A 26,321-nucleotide genomic window follows, 5' to 3' on the forward strand; every position below is an offset into this window, starting at 1 on the left:
ATGTTTAGAATTGACTTAGCTAAGTTATTCAGCTAAGTCGATTTATGAAACGCAACTTTAACTTATGCTTACATTTAAGCTTAGCCTAATTTAAGTAGTAAGATTGTTTGAATGCTTAATTACTTATTTAAAGAAATCGAGTCTCTGAACAAAAAGGTGTATTAATGAATAGAAACGACTAAACAAAATATAGCAAACTGTACAAATAAACTACTTCAATTCAAAAGTTCATATAGAAACAGTCGCCGTCGTACAAGTGTATGACGGTAACACAACACTTGCAAGAAATAGACGTGTTATCAACTAAGACACTAACTCCACAAAACAAGCGCGTTACTGACTTTAAGTTAAATAAATTTGAGAGAAAAGAAAGAAAGCCACTTTCGACTGCAAAAACACTGTTGAAGTGTTACACTAAAATAATTAGTACTAAATTTCATCATTGTCTGGATTAGTTGAAAGCTGGAGATAATGATTCAAATTGAAGTAATTAAAAATATGAAGATCTTAGTACTAATTGTATCGTTTTTTTATCGCAAGAAACAGGATTTGTACGATTTAAAAGTTATGAAATTTTGGTGGGTTAAGTTAAAATTAGCTTTATTTAAAACAAAACAGAAAATACTATACAACCTATTTGCATAGTGTTATTGAGCAAATTTAAGAAATTGATCGTATTTTTTTCTTTTATATAAAATAAGAATAAATTGAAGGTAAACATTAATTCAAAACTGTCACAAATTATTTATTGGGGAGGTTTAGTGTTTCAACAGGGTTTCCCAAACTTTTTTTTAAATGGCCCCCTTCTACAAGATTACTCAAAAAACACCTAAAACCTTTTATTTTTGCTTTTCTTCAATAATTCCAGAATATCTAGTGTAAGTTTTAAATTATGACTTCATGGCCCTTCTGTGGCTCCTTAACTGCACATGACCCCTCTCCCCCCTTTTGCTGCTCATGGCCCGCTGAGTATCTGTCATGGCCTACTTTGGGAAACCCTAGTTTACAATAACTCATACAAACTTTTAGACAAAATATTAAGGCCAAGTTGATGAATCATGTCTTATATCAATGCAGGTAATAGACTGCACGGTTGTTACACCTTAAGCAAAAAATTTAGCATGAATTTGTGGGAAAAAATAAACAAGTTATTCAAGAATGGTTCATACGCGTCAAGCTAAATAAGTTTATTTTGACAATAAACAAAAGGCCAGATGCGGCCCATAAAGGTTAAAGTAAGGCCTGCAAACATTAAAATTTCATTACGTGAGTCAAGTAAGATCGGAGTTATATTTAAAACAACTTAATCTTAAACTTAAGAAAAAAAAGGAAACTGGTGAAATAAAAAGAATGCAAATAAAAAAACAAGTTTTTGTTTAGGGCTAGTAATAACTTCTATTTATTTTCAAGAATATTCCTTTTCTCTATGTTTGAGAATTTTCAAAGTATCTTTTTTAAAGACTAAAATTCTAACATAGGTTTTGTTTAATTAAATTTACTTGAAACATACTGTGCATGCAAAATATATCAATTCAATAAATGTTAAATAAATTTTTAATTAATAAAAAAATAACCTAGAATAAAGACAAAAACAAACCAGAAACAACATTCCAAACTCGAGCAGTTTTGTCGGTAGAGCCACTTAATATTCGGTTGCCTTGGGGTGAAAAGCTAACTTTTGAAACTTCACCAACGTGCCCATCCATAGCATAAATACATTTTTGTGTAGAAATATCGCATAGTCGAAGCGTACCTGAGTCAAATTTGAGAAGACTTTTAATATAAGTATACTTAATTTTTTCCAAGAAGAAACTAATTTGATAGTATTGTACCAAGATTGCATACTCAATTTTAAAAGTGTACAAAATAAGTTTAAAATATTTGAGCAAACAGACAACACCTTGAAGTTTTCGTTAACATTCTAAACACACTTTTTGTTATTATTGGGAGTTGCATTCGTCGAATTGCATATATAAAAGTGTTTGACTTTCGATTGCGTGGTAATAAAAAGAAGTTAGTATAACTAAGTAAAAAAATTCTTTTAAACAACAAGTTATTAGGCTTAAAGTAGTAGCCTTCTAAAATGTTTTTACTTTATGTTTTGGTATTAAAATTAGTTTATTTTAAACTTTAAAATGAGTCAACTTAAATTAATATCTAATAATATTTCTGCTGTAAGAGCTTGTTAAGTACTTAGTATAAATGTAAAGTTTTGATAGTGTAAAACAACTTTTTATACTCAAATTAATCAATTAAACTCTAAAATCAAGTCCTATAGAACAGTGGTCCTCAAGGTAGTCAAAAACGGTGCACACTAAACATCTAAAAAATCAGTGCAGCCTAAATTGTAACTAAGTTGTTTATAGGGTAGCCAAAGGCTTTTTGAGTTTCTTCCAGAATTTTGAAAGTACAAATTATGTTTTTCATATTTATTTTAAAATTAAGGTAAAAAATGTCTCAAACAGTAAAAAAATATTGAAAGGATACTGCAGTCCTACTTTAAATGTGTTTTACATTTGTAGTAAATAAAATTCAAAATTAAATAAAAAAAGATTGTATACGATACTTTTTTTACTTTATAACTTTTTTATTATTTTACATATGAAAATTATTTAAAATTCTAGGCATTTTTTAGTGATTACAGTAATTAAGGTTTTTTAGTGATCTTTTTTTAAAATATCTTATATTACTATTTGTCTAAACTATTAAATTATATGTTTTTTGGCAGTCCTGTACTTATATATTACATTGTGTTTTGTTGAAATAAATTATATGAAGAGTAAAAAAAGTCACGTTGTATTTTTGTTGAAGTTAATTAATTGATGACCAAAAAAAAATCACGTTGTAACTTAAACTACGGCCCACGAAGACTTTTATTTTCGAAATTTGGCCCGCGATTACCAAACGCCTGCCAACCCCTGCATTAAGTTAACAAAATATATGAAAATAAATTTAGAGTAAAGTTAAGCGAGTAATGAAAACGTCAGAAATGCAAAATAAATTACTAGAGCTTAATTTAGCTTTTATTTTAAACTATATCGCTTGATATTAATAAACTAAATTCTTTTTTTCTTCTGTGCACCCTGAAATAAACTTAGAGCACACTAGTGTGCACGCTGTGAAGACCGCTGCATAGAGTATTTCTGTAGAATACGTCAGCTAAGACCTTCTAAAAATATTAACAAAATACTTTGCGTATTATTCGAAAAGTTTTATAAGTTTACTAAACACTAAAAAAAATTAAAACATGTATGAAGATATATAAGCTCAAATTGTCTGGAACGTATCTTTCAGGGTTGCCACGCAAAATTTTGTAAATTTAGCCTGACTTTATAAAAATTTGACCGATTTAAAGAGTTTGAACCTACAAACTTTCTATTGAGTAGCTGCTGTGTTCAAAATGTGTACTTCAGCGAAAAATAATTGTAATAATAAGTTATTGGAATGTAAAAATAAATAACACAAACTTATAAAATACTACCTAGTACCATTTAGTATATAAACTTTTAACTAAAAACCAATTAGAAAATAATCTACTATGATTAGTTTTACAAAGTAAAGTGAATGCAAAAAAAAAAATTAAACTATATATCTGTTATATAAAATATTTCCTCTTGCCATTGATTTGATTTTGAAAATTTGTAACAAAGAAATATACTCTTACTTATTTTAAAAACTTAAGCAATTCTACAAAATATTACAAACAAGTAAACTTAACCATGTTCTACTTAATAAATTCAATACTTTCTCATATCTTTAAATTAAAAAATTAACAAATACTTTTGTACTCTTACTTATTATATAACTTTGTTGTGCTACATACATAACACATAAATTTAAGACATGATTCGTTCAAAAACATTTTTATTTAAACAAACAAGTAAAATCGATTTCGGCTAACTCTTATCAACTACTTATGTTAGCAACTGATTTTAAGATTAAATTTTGAGTAAATAAGTAGTTAAAGGTGTCATTAGGAAAAACAATCAATTAACATTAATTAGCAAAATTAATTAGACACTCACAATTCATAACTACATATTTATAAATAGTTAAACAGTAATTTAATTAAGATAGGCAACAATAACAAAACAAACAATAAAATAAGCGACAAAATTAAAATAAAAGTCATAACGACTTATAAAGATTAGAATTATAAACGTATTGTTGCTTGCACAAATTAGGTTTGAACGTTTTTATAAATTAAGATTATAAAACACTTAGATGATAATCATTACGAGCTTTACTTATAATTGAAAAATTACTGTCACTATAATTCTTTCCACAATAAAAATTGTTTAATAAGTGTTTGGCAATCGCCGATGACCTGTTAGATGGTTTTTTTAAACCCGTGTTCATCCAACTTCTGAGGGATTTTGAAACATGTTGGTCTCTTCTAATATGGAACCTCTGGGACGTTCTGGTGATATATACACACACCATGGTCTAATTATTTTTCTCAATTTTGCTAATTAGTTTTAATTAATTTTTTTCTGATGAAACCTCAAACTATTTATTTACTCCAAATTTATTCTTAAAATTAGTTGCTAACATAAGTAGTTGATAAAAGTTAGCCGAAATCCATTTGCTTGTTTATTTGTTTGAATAAAAATGTTTTTGAACGAATCATGTCTTAAATTTCTGTGTAATACTCTTTTTACTTTACAAACTTTATCAAAATTATAATAATGTAAACCATAAATCTGTTTTATAAAATACTTCATTCTATTGTTTATTATGAAATCTTTAAAATAAAAAAATAAATAACATAATATGCTTTTAATTATTCTTAAAATTTATACAACTTTAAAAACAATATCTAAAGAGGTAAAGCATACACATAAACTTGTTACATAAAATACTAAACTAAGTGCTTAATCATAAAGATCGTAATAACTTATTTAAACAAAAAACTGTCTGATTATAAAATTTTTCAAACTAGACTTTTGTTTATATATCAAAGTTTTACTATGGAAGTGTCCTTGCCACAGATCATCAATACTAAAAAGATTACATACTACAACTAATTGTTTAAATAGGATAATAGTTCAAATGATTCTTGGAAAATTTTGCAATTTAGGACTGACTTTATAAAGGATTTTTCATTTAATTTTACCATGTGAAGGCTTTGGAATTTAATGATTTGTTATTAAATTTATAGGAAAATTGTGCAGTTATAGTATGACTTTAAAGGATTTTTTTAAATTTTTTATCATTTTAAGGCTTTCAAAATTGAGAATTTTGTAAATTAGAACTGATAAATTCTGACATTTTGACCTAAAAAAAACGGACTTAGCCTGACCCGTGGCAACCCTGACCTTAGTCCATCAATTTTTGCTAGATAAACAACAAAAAAAAAACATTTACATTAATTTGTAAAAAAACTCAATAAAACTGGTAATTGAACTCTAAACAAAACTTTGAAGTATTTTTTTTTAATATGAAATAAAATAATTATTAGATATTAAAATAAATTTAAGCAGTTTTTATTTTTCTTGGCGGTTGTTTATTTATTTTTAAGGACATTGAAATTTGAACTATGCGAAAATATTTAAAACCGCTTCGTACCAACTGGCAAAATTCTGTTGTCAACGGAAAATTTAAACTAGGTTTTAATTAGTGATGTACCGGACTCACTATCCGGGTCCGGATCTGGCCGGATATTGTCATATTTGTCTGATATCCGGATCCGGCCGGATTCTAATTTGAAAAAAAAGTCCGGATCCGGCCGATTCGGATCTAGTTAGTAAAAAAAAGCATACAGAAAAGTATTTTTTTAAAAACAAACCCTGTGTAAATCAAAAAGAGTCATTTTCGTCAGAAAATACGTTCGAAAATTAAACACCTACCGTGAATGGCTCATTTTGTACACGTGACTAATTTACATTTGTTTACATTAACTATGAAAAAAACATTTCAGAAATGCAACTCTTTACCTATGTTGTAAAATTAAAAACTTTACTACCAAATTGTCAACCTTATGGCTAGCTGTTCTACTGATTATAAGATTAAAGTAATTATAGACTCAGGCTAGTTTATACTCACTCTAGCTAGTTTTTTTTGACTTAAACAGTGGCAACCCTGCTAGTTTGAAAATTTTTGAAAATCTAAGGCTGCCTCAGGCTAGTTTAGTTTTTTATAAAAACTCAGAGTAGTTTAGTTTTTTATAAAAACTCAGGCTAGTTTTAAGATTTTTTGAAAAACTCAGGTTAGTTTTCTTTTAGATTTTGAATGAGTTTAAGATGATCCAATTTTCAATATTTTGTGATTTTCTAGTTAATTTTGTTCAAGAACTTGATTTTAAGTGATTTTAGATTGGTAAGGCTATAGGGAGGTCCACATTGATTTTTACAAATTGATCTTATTTGACAGATTTTAATCTTAGCTACCAGATACTTTTTACAGCTTAACAAAATTCAAAGTAGTTTTCGACATACAAGGGGTCAAAGCCGGCCAGCTCAATAGCTTCCTTATAGAAGGTGTAAACTAAAAAGGCGAAAAAAAAACCATTTTATTAAAAATCTATCTCCTCCTACAGTTTTTAAGCAATCTTATTCAAATTTTCACAGTTTACTCTTTAGTAAATTTTTAAATCATTTCAGTGTAGAAATTTTTTTTATGTTGAGAAAAAGTCCCCTTTAAAAAAAAAAAGGTGTTTTTTTTTAATTTGTAATGATACGTTATTTAATTACAATTTTCTATTTTTTAATTGGAAACACTTTGTTGTTGGGCAAGCTATAAACAACAAAAAATGAGATGTTGACAAGTTATAGTACAAGAAGTTTAAAATTGTTGATATAACAACAGTCATCACTCAAAGAAATGACTATTGTGAGCTTGGGTCATTGTTAGAGACAGTAGTCTGAGTTCTGAGGAAAGAATTGGAGTGGAGTTGATTGTCTTCCAGTAGATCCACCTTTTCCTGTGTGCTAGTGACTAATTTTATTGACTTTTTTTATAAGCAAGATACTTAAATTGTCTTTAGACAAATTTAAGTGTTTTCTTGATTTTTGTTAACATTGTATAAAATTTTATAACAGTTTATAAAATTTTATTGATTTTTTCAAACCTGAGTTTTTTATTGTAATTTTTGTCTAATTTTAACTACTTTATTCATTTTAAGTTTTTTATACTTTGTTACAAATTGGTTTACTTTCAAGTTTTTAGTATATAAATTTATCCCAACTGCTTTGTATTTTATATTATTAAATAGTTTTTGTTAAAGTAAATTTAAACTATGTCACGGGTCAGTCCAAATCCAGAGTGTCTTCCAGAAACTATGATTCAAACTCGGGCTAAGAGTGCTCGCATTCAGAGCCAAAGACCTCTTAGCCATGAGTCAACCATTAACCCCCCTACCCTTCTAAACAAACCCTTGGAAGTTGGCATGCCAACCTCCTCTGGTTTCAAATTTTAGACCTTAAATTTGTAAATTTCAATTATTTTAAATTCCAACACTCAAAAGCTTTTAAACTATGTAAGGAAATTTTTTTTGAAAATTTGAGGTATTTAGCTTAAAAAACCTAGGAGGAAATATATTTTTAGTTAAATGGATATTTCCGCGAATTTAGCTTGCGCCTTCCATTAGGTCCCTATGGAACTCTTCGGCTTTGACCGCTTATATCTCAAAAACTACTTTGAATTTTGTAAAGCTATAAAAAGCATCTGGTAGCTAAGATAGTATTCTATTAAATAAATTCAACTTGTAAAAAAAGTGTTTAACCCCCCTATAGCCTTAATTGTAAACATTACTTAAAATGTTCAACCTTGTGACTAGCTGTTCTACTGATTATTAGCTTAAAGTAATTTTTTTTTTTTGGTTTTTCAAAACCTCATTCTGACTCAGGAAAGTTTATAATCACTCAGGTTAGTTTTTTTGAATCAAAGATTGGCAACCCTGGTATTAGCTAAAATTAGGTGATATTCTGGTTGCCAAAAATCATGGAAAGTTTACTAGTTTAGCAAAAAAGATATTTTAGTGTTTTTTATTGTTCTTTCAATTTGAAGTTTTTTTTACTGTTCTTTCAATTTTAAGTTTTTCTTTCTTCTTTCAATTTTAATAAAATTTAAATGTAAATATTGTTCAGAAAATTAGAAAACATACCAGCTACTATTTTTAACTGTTAATCTTAACTAGACCTTAATAACATATCATAAACTTTATTATTATTTAATTATTTTAGCAGCACATTAATGTTTTTTAGTTTAATTTTTTTTTAACTATAATTTTTCAAAATTTAAAAGTATATAGTTAGATATAACACATAAAAGATAAACTTCACACAATTATACTTAGCTAGTAGTTAGTTATATAAAATTGCATTACCGTACATAGTAGTTTTTATACTACTTACATTACAAATAACTTAGAGTATTAAGAATCCGGTTCGGGATCAGGCCGAATTTTAATTTGAAAAAAAATCCGGGTCCGGTTCCGGCCGAATCTTAATTTGAAATAAAAATCCGGAACCGGCCGGATTCTAATTTGAAAAAAAAGTCCGGAAAAAAAAACGTATCCGGGTCCGGTACATCACTAGTTTTAATCTCTAAATGCGCTAGAATATTTTCTTTCTGGCTACCATTTTCCAAAATTAAAACTTTTGGGTTGTCAAGTTGCTGTTCCACTGTAATATATACTCACCCCTTTGTAAACAATCACAGAGTGCGTCAGTTAAAAGTACAAAATAAATTTACTATTACAATAGTAAGAAAATTGTTACTAATACTAAAACTTAATACTAATTAATCTGCAAAATGAAAGACATTTTATATTAACGCATCTCTCAGAGACAATATTTAATCACTTATATCTTTGTTTATAGTTAACAGAAAACATCGGCGAAAGTCTATAGAGCCTAAGTTTGGACTTTCGTATGCCGTGAGAGAAGCACAAGTTTAATATAAGTTCAATACGATCAGCAGACCACAAACCTTCGGTAGATTGAGACTCGGGTTCCGTTCTAATCAAAACTCGTTTGTCAGCTGCAACCGAAAAACTTGCATTGGGTATTCTACAAACGGTTAATATTTGCTTTACCATGAAGCAACCGTTTGCTAGTATTTATCATTGACATCAGCATTGTCTTGAGCCGTGCAACGTTTAGTACATTGTCTATTAGGCAAGACATTATCTATAGTTAGTACAACTCAAACAAAAAAACATATACTATGATTAGACGTAAAGTATAAGAAGAAGTCCTGATTAAAACAAATAAAAAAAGGATACTTTAGGAATTTTAAGCATTTGTACTGAGAAGTCCTGAAAATTTTGCCGAATATACTGATTTAACCTGACGCGTACAAACCCTAAAGAATGGCTGTTTTCAGCAGAAATGCAAGATTTTGTAACAACTATGGAACGCTACAACCTGCTTTCAACAACGTTAAAATTAAATTGAAAATAAAACTTCCCAATAACAAAACGTTTATGTTAGAGCCAAATGACAGGCTACCTTAAAAGACATGAGTTTAAGAATATCTAGTTCTAATTAAATTTTAATTGTACTGTTTTTTATTTTATTTTTACTAAATTTCAATATGGATTTTTATTTATTTTGACTATAGTTATGTAAGTGTTAGTTGCACCCTTTATTATTTCCGTTAAAATTTCGAAAGAATATACTGTGTGTGAGTATTTTTGTATGTAATTTGATTGTTTCATTATAAATGGGAAAACTTTATTGAAATTATGTTTTTTATTTTATTAATATTTGCAAGTGGATTTTTTTATGTTTTAGTAAAAAAATAATATTAAAACTAAATGTATAATCAAGTAGAAAATGATTGTATTATATATCAAACAGGACATGAAATTTCACAACGCTGACAAAGTAGAACAAAAATTACAAGATAACAAAAATAATAAAGAAATAAACTTATAGATATATTTTATAAGTACTTCTCACCGTCAGCAGAACCACTGCATATCTTATTTCCTTGATAGTTAAACGTTACGTCAAATACTTCATCTTCGTGACCACGGAAAGTTCCTATGCATTGACCGGTTCTGATGTCCCAAATCTATACATTATTTTGCATTACTTTCATTTTATATGATATATGCAAGAATTATTCCTTGGGCACAACAGGTCTCGACAATTTTGGTTTAAAATTACTTTCCTTTTAAATAATTTTAATATGCTATTTTTTTACTTAAAAACTATACCTGATATATAGGCTAAACAAATATTTTAAACATTCTCAATTTTATGCAAAGAACAGATTAAGATATACAAGTTTAACCATATTTATTGTTTTATAACCAATTACAAGTTGTAAGGTCGGCTTCTATAAATTGTACAAAATTAAAAAAAAAGCATCAATATTCAATATTTTTAAAATTCAAAACTAAAAAAATAATACACTCTATCAATAATAACTTTTTTTTGTTTGGTTTGGAGTCTTAGAATTAGATTTAAAACAAGTTATAATTCAATAAAACAATTTTTGTAGAATAACTAAGCAGTAACTAATAAATAATGTCGAAGAAAATATAATTACAAAAGTATTAAAAACAGTCACTGACAAAAAACAATTATAGTATTTGAAATCTTAAAACTATATGAATTATATGTAAAATTACAAATTTTTTATTAAAGCAAATTGAATAAACTAATGGAGCTGTCGCTAAAAGAGTATAGTATTCAAAGTAAAAAAAATAAAAAATGATGGTTTAATTTAAAGTATAGTCCTCTATGCAACGATATAAATTGGTAAAAATTTTAATTCAAAATATTAACAGTTCTTTTTAAATAACTATTTGTTTAAGCAATTATTATTTACTTTGAAATAAAACAAATAACTCTTAAGGATAACAAAAATAGTATACAGACTATCTAATAATTTATTCAATTTAATAAACTATATCAATTTTTAAAACTTTTTACTAGTGATCTACCGAATCCAAAAATGTTAGATTCGGCCGGATCAGAATCCGAATCTTATTTTCAAATTAATCCGGATCCGAATACTTTAATAATTGGAATCCTAAAGATGTAAGCTGCTTGTAATGTAAATACAATACAAGTTTATAAATGATTAATACTTATTATATTATTACTTATTTAGTAAATCAAGTTTGAACAATATTTTTAACGTGTTAATATATAAATACATATTTATTTAAGTATAAATTATTTTAAAAGAGAAAAAAAAAACGAATGTCTTGCTGTAAAAAAATCAAGTTACATACACAAAAACTTGGTTTCAATATTTTGATATTCATGCAAACAATTATTTTTGTTATGCAAAATAAATAAATCATCGACTATAATAAATGCTTAAAGCAGAAAACAGGTCACAAACAATGTTAAAACATTTTACGTTTAACTTAAGAGTTAGTTTTTATTGTGACCATAAACGAATTAGAACATAAATTTTTGTAAGTGTTTATATTTATAAAACAAAGTGCAATTGAAAATAACATGGAGCCGAAATAAAATGAAATATAATACCAACTATAGTAAAGGCCTAAAAAAGAATAGGAATTACAATTGTTATAAAAAGTTTTAAGTTCCACTTCAGATTACACTTTTACCGTTACAAAAAAGAAATATAAATTAATCTTAGCAAATGTTTAAAAATATAAAACGAACTACAATTGCAAAACATGTTTTTTTTATACTACAAAAGACTAAACTTGTCCTTTATCCGGATAATATTTCTAAATCAGGATCTGGCCTGGTCCGGATTAAAAAAAAATTATCCGGATACTGGATCTGGTAAATCACTAATTCGAAATACTCCGGCCTGCCAAAGACAAAAACTTTAGAATCCGGCCCGATTAAAAACATTGCCCATCACTAGTATAGAACCTTATTTCGCAAGCCTCTCTTATAGTTTTAACTAAAGTTTTACAAAAATTTGATAGTTCTTCTGAACTTTCATTAGTGTTAACAAAACATCGTCAGTGATCTTGCATGCGGGATCACGCTTGAGAGCAATGCATTGTTTTTACTACACTCCTTTGTTACAAAAAAAAGGTTCAAGTAGTAGAATAATGTGATTAACCAATTGCCATTCTTTATCTGTAATAATCGAATCTTGATCTATAGTTAGCCACATAGTACCGGACACCTGATTAAAGCATTTTCAGTCTCTCTAGCATAAGATATGTTGAGTTCCACCTTGTATCCACATCTTGAACAAGAAGCAATGCTTTTTGTTTTGTTTGTGCTTTTTAATGTTTCTTGCATTATTTCGCAAAAAAACATGAACATGATCCAAGGTAATATTCCAACCACTAAGCATGTCCTGAGTGTAATTATTTTATTATTAAGGACGAAACCGATCGTAGGTTGTCTCGCATACTGTTGTTGATAATCGTGTGGTAAAGTTCATTATATGTTATTGATGGCGCGAAGCATCTCAACTTTGTTGGTGATGGCCGTAATAAATACTGGTTAAAACTGACAAACGAGCGTAGACTAAAATCTCAATAAGCTGACAATCTCTGAGACGTTGGGCTGTGAATAATTTGGCTGCGTCAAATTTTTCGGACTTTAACCACAAACGGTCGCTTCAGTGCATATGAATTTAAGCCTGCTTGGTTTAGTTCTCAGCAGCGATATCTCGCGACTATGCCTGCCTGATGAGTCCTAAGAAGGACGAAACCGGTCGTAGGTTGTCTCGGATACTGTTGCTGATGGTCGTGTGGTAAAGTTCATTATTTGTTGCTGAATGTAATAACAAATGTTTTGGTCAGTGTGCACACCCTCCATTTCCCGGCAATGCCAAACGCGATGTTTGCATTTAAAATTTTCATTCAACTAATGCGCGTTCAAAGAAATATATGCTTTAAAGATAAATAACAATTAATTAAAGGTGTCCACTTATTTCTAGTAAGAAAAAAGCCAAAATGTTATTTGAACCGAAATAGGTTCACGAGCAAACATAAAAAAATAAACATATGATGTTTAAGTATTAGCGGTTATCCAAAAAGCAGATATTAAACGTACTTAATTTTATTTGAGTCTAACAAAAATAATTTATCATAGTTTTTATACTATGTGCAAAACTCTAAATCAAAGTTGAGAAGGCTTTTATAAAAGTTAAAAAGCACTGTTTTATCAACTCAAGCGTGAAATCATCAATTAGTTTTATATTTCATCTAACTTTAGACAAATAATTGAGTAAAATTCAGAAAGTTTAAAGCGGTCTACCGGATCCGAAATTTCGGGACTCGGCCGGATCCAAATCTTATTTTGAAATTAGGATTGGGCCAGATCCGAGTGTTATTTTTAAATTTAGGATTGGGCCGGATCCGAATCTCATTTTGATATTAGGGTTCAGTGCAAATCTTGGATTCGGTAGATCACTACTTTTTACATAAACTATGTACTTGAATACCTTGTAATCATAAAATAACAATGTAATAAAAAAACTTTTACAAACAAAGATAATAAAAAGACTCTGCTTTCTTAGCTTAAAGTATTCATTTAAACTTAGTTATGCACTTCTGAGAGATAATTTTGACATATATGTACTCTTTAGCATTTTTAGTGTCGTAAAAAAATTGAACGAATTAAGATTCGGTAGATCACTACTTTTTACATAAACTATGTACTTGAATACCTTGTAATCTATTACATAAAATAACAATGTAATAAAAAAACTTTTACAAACAAAGATAATAGTATGCAGGCACGTGGCTTGGTACGTTTCTGCAAATCTACAGAAACGTATACTTATATGCGAAAAAACTTGCTTTTGTTTTAGCTTAAAAAGACTCTGCTTTCTTAGCTTAAAGTATTCATTTAAACTTAGTTATGCACTTCTGAGAGATAATTTTGACATATATGTACTCTTTAGCATTTTTAGTGTCGTAAAAAAATTGAACGAATTAAATACATCCAAATTGTAACATTTAGCGCGTTAAAGCTTCGTTTTGTCAAAAAGCTACAATGCAAAATTGATGCTAATGAAAGCTGTAGCTTCAAAAATCAAAATCATACAATTTTATGTTACAAAAATTTGCATTACTTGTTGTTACTATTGACACGTTAAATGTTTAATTTTTTAATGTTTTTGAGTTAATTTGTGATTTTTTTATACTTAATTTTAATGAACGTTTTCTGGGTTATATAAGTGGCATGACATAAAGAGTCATAGTGGGTGTGGGGCAAAATAAATTGCCTTGTATACAGTTATCACTCGTACTTCAACATTCCATTTTTGATGTATTAACATAACTGCATAGTTTCAAATTAAGTTCAATAACATTAGAGGTAGTTTAAGTTGCTGTGTTCCCGCTAGGACGTTATCTGCCGTCATTTCATATGTTTTAATTTTTGTAGATTCGTAACTTTTTTGAGCTAGCTACGTCCCTGATAGTATGTGTTTCGTCTATGTAAAAAGACATATTTTAAAGTTCGTAACGGAAATAAGTTATTGTTAATATAATAAATAGGTTTGTACGTAAGAAAAGAGTATCATCTTTTATATATTTTTTTTAAGTTGCAAGTTTTGTATGTCAGTTTGATAAAATGTACACGATTTTCGTTGTCTTAAATATCAAGTACCTAACAATTGTTCGAAACAATAATGTTTCTAATTATTTCGTTAACTTTTGTTTAATTGTTTATCTTTTTATTGCATATAGCTTAAGTCTAGCTTTTGTTTGTTGTACAATGTTTACTTACAGTTTCTTGTGCTTTGTACTTATTTTAGTTAGTGTTATCAAAATAGTATTTCTATATCATTACTTTGCAATAAATAATAAAAATGAATACTTTGAAAGAACACAATAAGCACACGCAGAACTAACTAAGACTACAATACCATTTTCTATCATTACTGTTTTAAAAACTACCTTACAAACCTTGTTAAGATATAAAAATTAGAAAAATAAAATACAAAACTATAAAAACATGAAATTGCATAGGGTTTTTTTTAGATAAGTAAATATGAAACTAAATTGAATAATAATTCATTTTATAGCTTTAGAAACTATGCAAAGTATGCTAAAAATATTTGCAAAAATTATAATTGATTAGTATAGGCTTTCAATGATAGACAAAACAAAAACCGTTAATATTTAAAAAAATATATTGAAGAAGAAGGTATTTGTATAAAAAACCACTCAACTAAATGCCATCTGAAGCAGAAATCGGAAGTTTAAGTCCATAGGGGGGTAAGCCATGTTTTTTACAAGTTGATCTTATTTTAAAGGAATTTTTTTCTAAGCTTGTAGATACTTTTTATTGTTTTAAAAAATTCAAACTATTTTTTGAGATATGACTAGTCAAAGTCGGGCCGCATAATAGGTTCCCTATGGAAAGGGAAAACTAAAACAGCGAAAATAGACTATTTTATTAAAAATCTATCTCCTCCTACAATTTTCAAGCAATCTTCTTCAAACATTCACAGTCTAATCTTTATATAATAAAAAAAAAAACGTTGCTTTGGAATTAAAAAAAAACTTTGTAAAATTGTTTTTTTTTGAAAAACAAACACTTTTTTTTAATTTTTGTGATTAAATTATTATTTTTTTACATTATAAAAATTCTAAAATAACGTTTTTTTTTTCTTTTAATATAATGATTAGACTGTGAATGTTTGAAGAAGATTGCTTGAAAATTGTAGGAGGAGATAGATTTTTCGTGAATTTTTTAATTTCTGAGAAAATTGACCCCGAAAAATTTGCGGTCCATATGATTGTATCGAAAACTTTTTACAAAAAATAAAATATCTCAAAAGTTAAATGATATTTTGAGTTCTATAAAAACAGGTTTGTAGTTTGTATTTAAAACTTTTATATAAAAGCCATAGTTATTTTTTGTAAAATTAATGTCGGACCCCCCTATGGCCTTAATTTAATCGTCAAAATTTGAAAAAGCGTTAAAATAAAAACTAAAAGCATTTAAAAAAGGAAAAGACAAAGAGTTCAAAATACTTGAAACCGATACACTTAAACTAAAAAATAAACAGAAAGAAAAAATTCAACACCCTGAACAAAGAATTATAAAGTTATACAAAACAGAATGTATTTATGATAAAAACTTGACATAAAACAAAAAGATCAATATTTTACAACAAACGTAGTTAGATAAATCTTGATTTCTTAATTTAAAAAATGGTATTGTTACTTTTCTGCTTGAAGTATTACAGAAGTTGCCTTTTACAATGTAAAAACTACTCAAAAATCTTTATAGTTTTCGTCAAAAACTTGCTTGCAGAAAGTTACAGAAATACTTATTTATATAACTTTCTTAACCATTTTTCTTAAAAATGTTATAATGTATAAATAAAAACTAGAAAAGTTAATTAAAAACTAAAAATTAAAAACTTTGTTTAAAAAAAAAGTAAATAGGCATCAAATATCGCTTTTAAAACCCAAAAAAATAGTTATATTCTTATAGATAAAAACTCTTGACATAAATTTTAGGATTTCAAAGTTGTTCTTAAACTTCAAAACAGCAAGGGTTTGCTACATTTGTAATAACTTTTAGTATTCTTTAGTAGAATAGAACAAAACCCAATTTTAAAAAGAAGAAACCTAGCTCTCAACAATAAGATATAACTCTTGATATAATTTTCTAGTCACTAAAATGGTCAATGACCGCTTGCTAGTCCACGGTGGTGTAGTAGCTGAAAAAATTGAAGCAAAGAATGAACAGAAATTAAGGAAAAAAAAGCGTTCAATGTTATAGCATTCAATACATATTTAACTATAGAGTTTAGAACAGTGGTCGGCACGTTACTTCGAATCCGTGAACCCTAAATCACAAAATTAAAATTCTGTGCGCCCAATTTTTTATTCTTTAGCGCCGCTAGTGTTTAAGAATATGTAAACACTTTTAACCGTTTTTTTTTACTAATAATTCGGTAACACCCAGTTAATTTTTACACACTAACTTTAAATTTACCAGTTTAGCCTATCCATTTCAATAAACTTTTAATATCAATGATCTAATTTTTACAACATTATTTTACTTATATCACTCAGGTCTAAAAAACTAGGTAGATTAATTTAATACATCGCCATTACCCCAATTAACAATCAGTAGTCTTGGTACTTTTTATTGAATGGTAAATTTCAATGTAGCAAAACGCTTTTAAACAATATAAGTTAATAAAATTAAACATTAATAGAATACTAACCATTTTATTTTGTTTTAAGAATCTATGAGATTTGCACACTTCGGTTTTTCTTTGGGCGGCTAAGGGTGGAAGAATTTTTACATAATGTAACAGAATAGAACTAGAAAAGTACAAAAATGGTCAATCAGATATCAAGGTTGAATATGTCTTAAATGTAGAAGATTAAAAAAAAAAACTTTAATTTAGTTTCAATCCGAAAAAAAAAATCATGTACCCCAAAATAAGTTTCATGCACCCCAAAAGTTTTGTGCACCCTAAAAGAAATTCATGTACACTAGTGTGCACCAGTGTACACCGTGCCGACCACTGGTTTAGAACAAATAAATAGGACACAGTAGTCTATACTATGTATAACCCACTGTATACTATGGTTTAATTGTATTTGTTTATGGACTATAATTTAATAGTTTTTAAATTAAAAGTTGTTTAGCATCAATATAATTCTTAATTAATAATTTTTTTTTTGTAAAAAACTTAACTCAAACCAATTTTCAATTATTTGTCATTTTTACCATTATTATTGTACTACAGATTTACAATTTAAAAAACCGCTCTGCGGTGAAACTGAGTAATTGTTTTCTCTAAATAATAAATTATTAATTCAATACATACACCTGAAGAAAACAGTAGAAATTATATTAACAATTTACCAGAAGCTTGTTAAAATTTTTTGAAGTTATTCAAGAGGTATTAAAAGAAAAAAAAAAGAAAAACATAAACATAATACACTGTATCGAGTTGGTATAACAATAAGAGACAAAATAAAACCTATTTTTATTAAATTGAATGATATAGCTGAAAAAGCAGACCATTGAAGTTGAGAAACCTAAAAGTGATGTATAGTGGAAAAGAACAAATATTTAAATTAATTCTTATAGCACTATGTAAGAAATCAAAGTTTATAAGAGACTACGAGAAAAAAGAAAGAAAAAAAGGCCATAGCAAAACAGAAAAACGAAAATATCAAATACGTCATTAGAAACATCAAAATTGAAGAAAGGAATAACCAGTCCTTTCGTTTCAACACCAAGGAACTCTGGGATTGATAAAAATTATAAATCAAATTTATCAAAAACATACCATTTTTTTGCAGATTTTAAATTATTCAATCTATCTTTTAACTTTACTAATAATATTAGTACGTTTTTTTGTTAGCAATAATATAATGTTTGTTTAAAAATTGATTAAACTAATATTAGATCTTTTTTATACAAATTGTATTTTTAGAAACACATACTATCAAATAAGTTTATATACTTATTTTAACTGAAACATGGATGAAGTCTTAAGTCAATGGTGCAACAGTTTGTCCCTCTAACTATAATATCATCCGAAATTATAAATTTAGTAGGGGTGGAGATGTTGCTGTCCTTAACAAAAGTTCTTTAAAGGTTATACAAATTACAAAAAAACATACTTATAAAAAAATAATTTTTGTAAATAATTTATGTATAACATGCCTAATATTCTCATACAAAAAGATCCGAAAGAAACAAGTTCGTTGGAATATAACAAAAACAACAATTTCGCGAGAAGCTCCTTTATAGATAAACACACTGGTAACAAGTATACTTTTAACCACGTTAGTAAATTGAACAGCACTAGACTAACAGACTTTGTGTGGCAGTATTTAAACAGGTATGGTACCAAAACAGAAATGGAATAGAGCATTCTTCACCATGCCGAAAATAACATGAGTGGCGTGTTTAAAATCTACCAAATATTTAACCTAGAACGTATGGAAATAGCAGCTGAAGATAAAAAACACCTACTTGAAATATATTTACTTATTTAATTATTCTAGTTTGTTACAGTTTTTTTTTTTTCTATTTTCTACTTTGAATTCTTAACTCTCATTTTATATCATTATGTTTTTCATGTGTTAACTTTCAATTAAAATTTGATCTAGTATTCAAATCACAGTATAAGCCGTGCTCTTTTATCTTTTTATATATAACCAGCAAGAATACAGACTTAAATTAACACATGTTATTTGTTACATTACTCTACATTCAGAATGGTTGTAAAATTTTTATATATTTCTAACATTTTAATTAGTTTATAATAATAAACACAATAATTAAATTGTATATAACTATTTATACAGCTATGCAATGGATAGGTATAACAAATCTCAGGCTCAACATTATGAAGTAATTATTATAAAAAAATTATCTCTTCGATATGTGTTTTAAGTTTTAGTTGCTTCAAAAGCTTCATGAATGTGAGTAGATGTTAATTTATTTAATTTTAGTTATTATCAACCTGTTTTAAAATTTTCATAATTAAATCGTTTTACATATGATAAGTAATTAATTTTAAGTTGTATTAGAAAAACCATTGTACAACCCTTTATAAGCTTATTTAATTAAGGTAGGGGTGGGCAACGTACGGCCCGCGGGCCGGATCCGGCCAGCGAGCGAAGTGACAGGCCCGCAAAGGGTCAATATTATAAAACTTTGTATCATATTTTTAGAAAACAAAACTGTAAGAATTTGACTTCAAAAAAAAATTCTAAAAAATGACTTTATAATTTAATGTGTACCAATAGATACACCATTTTGTCATAATATTTTGTGTTGTTCTAACTTATTTTGAATATCTTTTTGTCACATTACCTCAAGCAAAGTATTTTTTTAAGTACGATATTTCATATACGTAGTACGTACTCTTGTCAATTACAATGTCTATTATATTTATAGTTATTATTTGAACATGTGACATGTCTCAATCTACATCTTAAGCTGTTAGACTTGAAAAAGTTTTGTGAATTTAAAGAATTCAAAAAAGTGATCAACTACATCTATAAAATTAGATTCTTGCCGGATCCAAAACTTTTATTTAAACTAGAATCTGACCGGATCCGGATCTCGATTTAAAATTAGTATCTAGTCGGATTCGGATCTAAAAAGTCATTATTCGGCTAGATCCGGATACCGGATCCGGTAAATAGCTAATTCGAGATGCTCCGGCCCGCAAATGACAAATTTTTTCTGGATCCGGCCCGTTGTGTAAAAAACGTTGCCCAACCCTAAATTAAGGGCATAGAGGGGTCCAAAATTTTTTTTACAAAAATTAACATTGGCTCTTATTTCAAAGCTTAAATTTACTATTCACAAAATAAAAAATGTTGATTAACATTTGCAGTATCGCCAGTTATAAAAAAAAAAATCGATACAACCGTATGGAATCGAAAATTTTCAAGACGAGTTATCTCAGAATTCTGAAAACTCTACTTAAAATCTATCTCCTCTTTTATCTTTTAAGCAATTTAAAGCAAATTTTTTCAAATTTTCTGGAAACGTACTTTTCAAACCCAAACAACTTGTAAAAAGCGGATTTTTGAAAAAATACAATAAAAATACTTATGACCAAAATTTAAAAAAAAAATCATCATTTTTTGTTTATTTTATATATATATTTTCTAATTAAAAACTCTGTTTCCTACAAGTTGTTTAAAATTTATTAAAATCTAATCTGAAAAAGTTTTAAAACAATTGCTCAAAAACTGAAGATGGAGATACATTTTTAGTGAAATAGTCTATTTTTGCTATATTAGTTTGCGCCTCCCATAAAGAACCTATTAAACGCTCTAACTTTGATCGCTTGTATCTCAAAAGTTACTTTGAATTTTAAGAAGCGGTAAAAAGTAACAAGTAGCTTACCTAATTATGTAAAAAATAAGACTAAGTTTTGAAAACAAGTGTTTTATCCCTCTTTTCCCTAAGAATTTATAATCTAATACTTTATATGATTAAATATATTGCGATTATGATTAATATATGTTGTAATTATCATTAGTTATTAAGGGCATAGGGGGGTTCCACCTTGAATTTTACAAGTTGATCTTATTTTATAGAGTTTCATCTGAGCTATCAGACATTTTTAACCGCTTGAAAAAATTCAAAGTATTTTTTGACATATGAGTGATCAAAGTCGGTGACCTCAATAGGTTCCTAATGGGAGGCGCAAACTAAAAGTGCGAAAAAAGATCACTTCACTAAAAATTTATCTCATCCTTCATTTTTTAAGCAATCTTCTTCAAATTTCCACAGAAAGTGTATTATTAAATTTAAAAAAGATTGAATGCAGGAATTTATTTAGTTTTGAAAAATAAAACTTTTATTAAAAAAAACCACATATTTTTTTTTTTTTTTATCTAAAAATTTTATTTTTCAGTATTTTCAAAATTCCAACATTCAAAGTCTTCTAAATTACAAAAGGAACGTTTCCTGAAAGTTTGAGGTCTCTAGCTCAAAAAATGAAGAAGAAGATAGGTTTTTAGTGATTTTTTAAATTTCTGAGAAAATTGACGTTGAAAATTTGTGGTCCATACGTTTGTATCGGAAACTTTTTAGAAAAATTACAATATCTCAAAAGTTAAATAAGACTTTTTAATTCTATAAAAACTGGCTTGTAGTTTGTACTTCAAGCTTTCATACAAGTTAGAATGTTATTTTTAGTAAAAAAAAATGTCGGACCCCCCCTATGCCCTTAATTTGTTAGCTTATACTTATGGTTAATGTTTAGGTAGTACATATGTGTTCTACTTTTTATTTTCTATTCATTTAATTACTTATCTTTTTCAGAACTTCGTGGAATTATGTCTTGAGTTTAACATACATACATCATTTCAATAAAGCAAGCATTTAACAAACTTCTATTATTGTAAATTTTCAATGTTATTTTATATTAAATACCTTGTTTAGCATATTCTTACTCAACTAATAAAGAACTGACTAATTAGAACTAATGGTTTTATTAACTAATTAAAAGCTATATGTTTATCAAATGCTATGATTTAAACATGAGCATCGAATGCTTTCTAATGGAAAGATCAAACAGATAAAAATAGTTAACAAACTTTACAAGTTTTATCCATGGAAGCAGTAACAACGAGTGAACAGTCAAAGTTAAACTGCGCAGTTGAAATTTCGCTTCTATGTCCTATTAGTGTATTTATTTTTTGGCTAGTATTGACATCCCAAAGCATTACGGTATTGTCAAAACTACCGGTAAGCATGTTTTCACCACGTGAGTTAAACATCAACGAAATAATTTCACCCGTGTGCCCCTAAAAATATTCGTAACAACATAATTAATAAAATAGTCGACAACTTGTAAAATACCTACAATCATTAATCCGAAGATTTACATTTATTTGTAGATTTTACTAGACAATAGAATTAACAAGAACTAAAACCTAAAAGAGATGTTTAAGCATTATTTAAAAACTTTTTACGCATAATTAAAAAATACATGTTATTATATAGGATTTACTAAAAAATATATTAAAGTTAAATTTATAGCCAACAAATATTTAATACTCTGCTGTATTCGATATTACATTTTATTATAACAACAATTAACTGTCGAGTTTTTTCAAAAAGCTTTATAAACTTATAGTTTTTAAAGTTTGCTTAAATAGGTTTAAAAAATCGTTTACATTTACTTACTCTTTAGCATTAATTTTTTTTTGACTTTTATCAAAATAAAGAGCTACAAAAAAAGCTTAAGATAAAGATATGGGGGATATCTCATTACTAATATTAAATTATTGGTAATAGTGTTAAATCGAAACAACAAGTGTTTTTACAGTAAAATAACATACAAATACATAAGTTGTGAAATACGAACATTTTCTGTAAACATCATGTGGGGATATAAAAATTAACATTTTCCCTAATAACCTTAACCAGGGTTTCCACAGATCAAGCTGAGAAAATTTCTTCACTTTTTATTTAAACTTTCCTGTCTTTTTTAAATCAAATTCTTAATTTAAACTTTTACTAAAATACATAATCATATTCCAGGTTTTTAAATGTACACATTTTTGGGTCTATTTTTGGTTTAAAGTTAAGTCTAAGGTAAGAAACTTTGTAAAATAGTATAAAAACATTGAAAAGATTATGTAAAGCTACTTTAAATATGTTTTTTAATAAAAAAAATGTTTGATGATGACAAAATTTTTTAACTATATGATAGATTTTTTGAGTCAAATCGAAATTTTACAACTGAACATGTGAATTTTGTTAAAACTCCAGGTTTTTTTAGTGATTTTTGTTCAAAATTCCAGGTTTTTCCAGGTTATTTTTGCCTAAATTGTCGAATTCCAGGTTTTTCAAGGTATCCAGGTTAAGTGGCAACCCTGAATATCACAATTTCACTATGAAAGTGTCCTTGCTACAGATTACTAATACTAAAAAGGATACAAAAACTGCTTCTTCATTTAGGGTATCTGTTCAATATATTAATAAAAAAAACTTCACACTTTTATAAAGGAAATTTTACTATTTTTTACCAAATAAAGGCATTGAAAAAAAAGTAACTTTGTAAATTTCTAGGGGACAGGGTTGCCACAGTTCAAGCTGAGAAAAATTTCCTGACTTTTTACTAGAATTTTCCTGACTTTTCTAAATCAAACTCTTAATTTAAAAATTATTCTAAAATACATAATCTAACACTTGAAACTATATAAAGCTTTAAATCTAATTTTAATACAGATTAAAACAACAGTTTTTTTGCTGAATTCAATCATCAAATGTCCACTACATCACTTGAATCATCTGTGTATAATTGATGTATTTGCAATAAACAGCTCTATCAGCAAAATACTTGTATAATAAATATTACCTTACAAACACAGCTTGTCTGAAAAAAGACACAATTTTTTAGCATTTCCTAACAAAAATGTATCTAAATGAACGAAACAACATATTAGAAACTTTTCCAATTAAAGCATTAAATCAATAACAAACTTTCACAAGTAAACTCTTAAAACAGTAACGAACTTTTACAATTAAAACCTTAAAAGAATAAACAACTTAATCAAACACTGTTTTTTATTTGATTATATGTACTAAAGTTTATTTTCTTCGTTTCTTTATTAGCACTTCAACCTTGTCACCTAATGAAGATATGGTTTCCTTCATCTGGTCTACATCCCACTTCATTTTCTTGGCAGTTAAAACCATTTGCCTCATTTTATTTAAATCGTTTTTATCTGCTAACCCTACATTTGTCGAAGAGAATCTTTTCTCTAAATCTAGCCAAAATTTGTGGGCTTCATTTCTTTTCTTTTTGCACTCATTTATTTTTGCCTCCAATTGTGCTGCCTCAATTATTTACTTAAACAAAAAACACTTTGATTCTAAAATTATGCTAGATAAACTTTTGTGTATATATCACAGTTTTACTATGGAAGTGTCCTCGCTACAGATTATCAACACTAAAAAGCTTACAAAAACTGCTTGTTCAAAAAGTGTAGTTGTTCAATATGTTAATAGAAATTTTTTGCAGTTTTATAAAGGATATTTTATTAATTTATACCAGATGAAGGCGTTAAAATTAAACAATTTTGTAAATTCATAGGAAAATTTTGCAAATTAAGGCTATTCTTTAAAGATTTTTAATTAATTTAGATTAAAATATCATTTAAAGGCTTTGGAAATTAAGGAATTTTGTTAATTTAAACTGACAAAACCTGACTTTTTTTTCTTTAATTTTGTCAAATTTCCTGACTTTTTTTCAAAAACCCCCATTTTTCCCTGACTTTTGTCTTTTTTTTAGTTTTTCCTGACCATGCGGAAACACTGCTTAACATATAAATTATAGGTCACTTTTTACAAAACTAATCAATTTGAGACCTAGTCAAATAAAAAATAGTAGACAAAAAAATTCACTGTAAAACTTTAAATATAAAGTAAAAGTCACTTTTTACAGAACTTAACAAATATTAAACTTTTGAGACAGAGTCAATTAAAATATTAGTACTTAAATAGATAGACTAAAATTCTATTGCACATTTGTATTTTTTTTTAAAGTTTTTTAAAAATCAAATTTTTTTTTATTAAACTAGAGACTTCAAATTTAAGGAAATATTCCTTAAAACGTTAAAATGTTGCATTGACGAAGCTTTCTTGAAAAAGTTACTTATCTGCAAAAAAACATCAGGGACGATAAATAAGGTACAAATCATAAATTTTTATTAAAAAAATTCATTTTTTAAAGCACAATTAAAAGGCATTTTAGATTACAGTAACCTGACGTGTACTTACGAGGCGGCTTAAATACGCACTATAAAAGATTTCAACATTTGAGCTTATTTTCATACTTTTAGAATATATTTTGACTTAAATTACCAAATAAGGCTTTTAAAGTTTAAATATAACAATATTATAAAACATAAAATTACCAGAAATCTTAATAACTAAACCCTTGATTAACCTTTAAGGTTGAAAGTTCGATACCTTTATTTACATCCCATAACTTAGCAGTTGAATCCATAGAGCCTGTAGCAATAACAGTAGATTGTGGATTAAACGATAAACATACAATTTCTGCACTGTGACCTCTATATGTGTGTATTAAAGATCCTGAATTTGCATCCCACAACTTGCACGTTTTATCAAAACTTCCAGTTGCTATTTTATCACTGAAGACGATAAAAATATTTAAGTTAAATATATAGATCAACATTTAATAATTAATACTTCAGTGAAGAATACATTATTAAATAGTAAATATAAAATATTCTGTGCAACATATTAAGACATTTCAACTTTAAAAAAGGGTTGTTATTGTTTATAAACTAGTTAAAGTTCGCAAAAAAACGTTGAAACATTTTTTTCATGCATTATAAAGGCATTTGACCATGTTGAATTCACAAACAATTATAGTGATAAAGTAATGAAAAACCTATTTTATATAATAAAGTTACTTTATAAGTTAACTTAATTTATCACGTTTTCTAGAAAACTAAAGTTACAAAAAAACTTAGCTTTGTAAGGAAATTGAGTATTTCATTATATTGTTTTAGAAAACAAGCAAAATAAGCTAAAAAAACCCTTTAAAGTTTATGTATTCAAAATTATGTAAAAAAAAACAATGCTTTTTTACTATAATAATAGGGAGTTAGCATTCGTTGGAATGCGTATATATCAATGTTTTTATTTCAATTGCGTTTTAGTTGTTGAAATACCCTTTTGCTGTGTTGAAGATTTTGAGTTTATATCAAACTATTAAAGTGAAAAAAAAACGAATCACGTCAAGATTATACAGCTTTGTCAAATTATTGTCAGTATTAAATTTAGTTGTGACGCGGCAGCGCTTGAATTTTATAGATTCTAAAAATACGCAAGTAAGCTAAAAATAGTAAAACAAATTAACAACGCTTTGAAGTTTTCGTAAACATTTTTTTTATATAAATAGTTTTTTTCTTT

At 27.2% G+C, this 26,321-nt stretch overlaps 1 protein-coding gene across 1 annotated transcript in view; it reads right to left on the reverse strand.

Annotated features, from left to right (window-relative positions):
- LOC145834213 (uncharacterized) overlaps positions 1-26,321 on the reverse strand; it is a 42,115-nt gene that overhangs the window by 1,303 nt on the left and 14,491 nt on the right. Inside the window, exons 5-8 of the mRNA XM_082941590.1 lie at positions 25,327-25,534; positions 21,965-22,174; positions 9,906-10,020; positions 1,598-1,753 (exon numbers count right to left, since the gene is read on the reverse strand). Of these exons, the coding sequence (XP_082797716.1) occupies positions 1,598-1,753; positions 9,906-10,020; positions 21,965-22,174; positions 25,327-25,534 (689 nt within the window). The remainder of the gene's footprint in view (positions 1-1,597; positions 1,754-9,905; positions 10,021-21,964; positions 22,175-25,326; positions 25,535-26,321) is intronic.

This window comes from Thalia democratica, chromosome 4, assembly GCF_965202585.1.
Source record: "Thalia democratica chromosome 4, ktThaDemo2.hap1.1, whole genome shotgun sequence".
NCBI classification, from domain to species: domain Eukaryota; kingdom Metazoa; phylum Chordata; class Thaliacea; order Salpida; family Salpidae; genus Thalia; species Thalia democratica.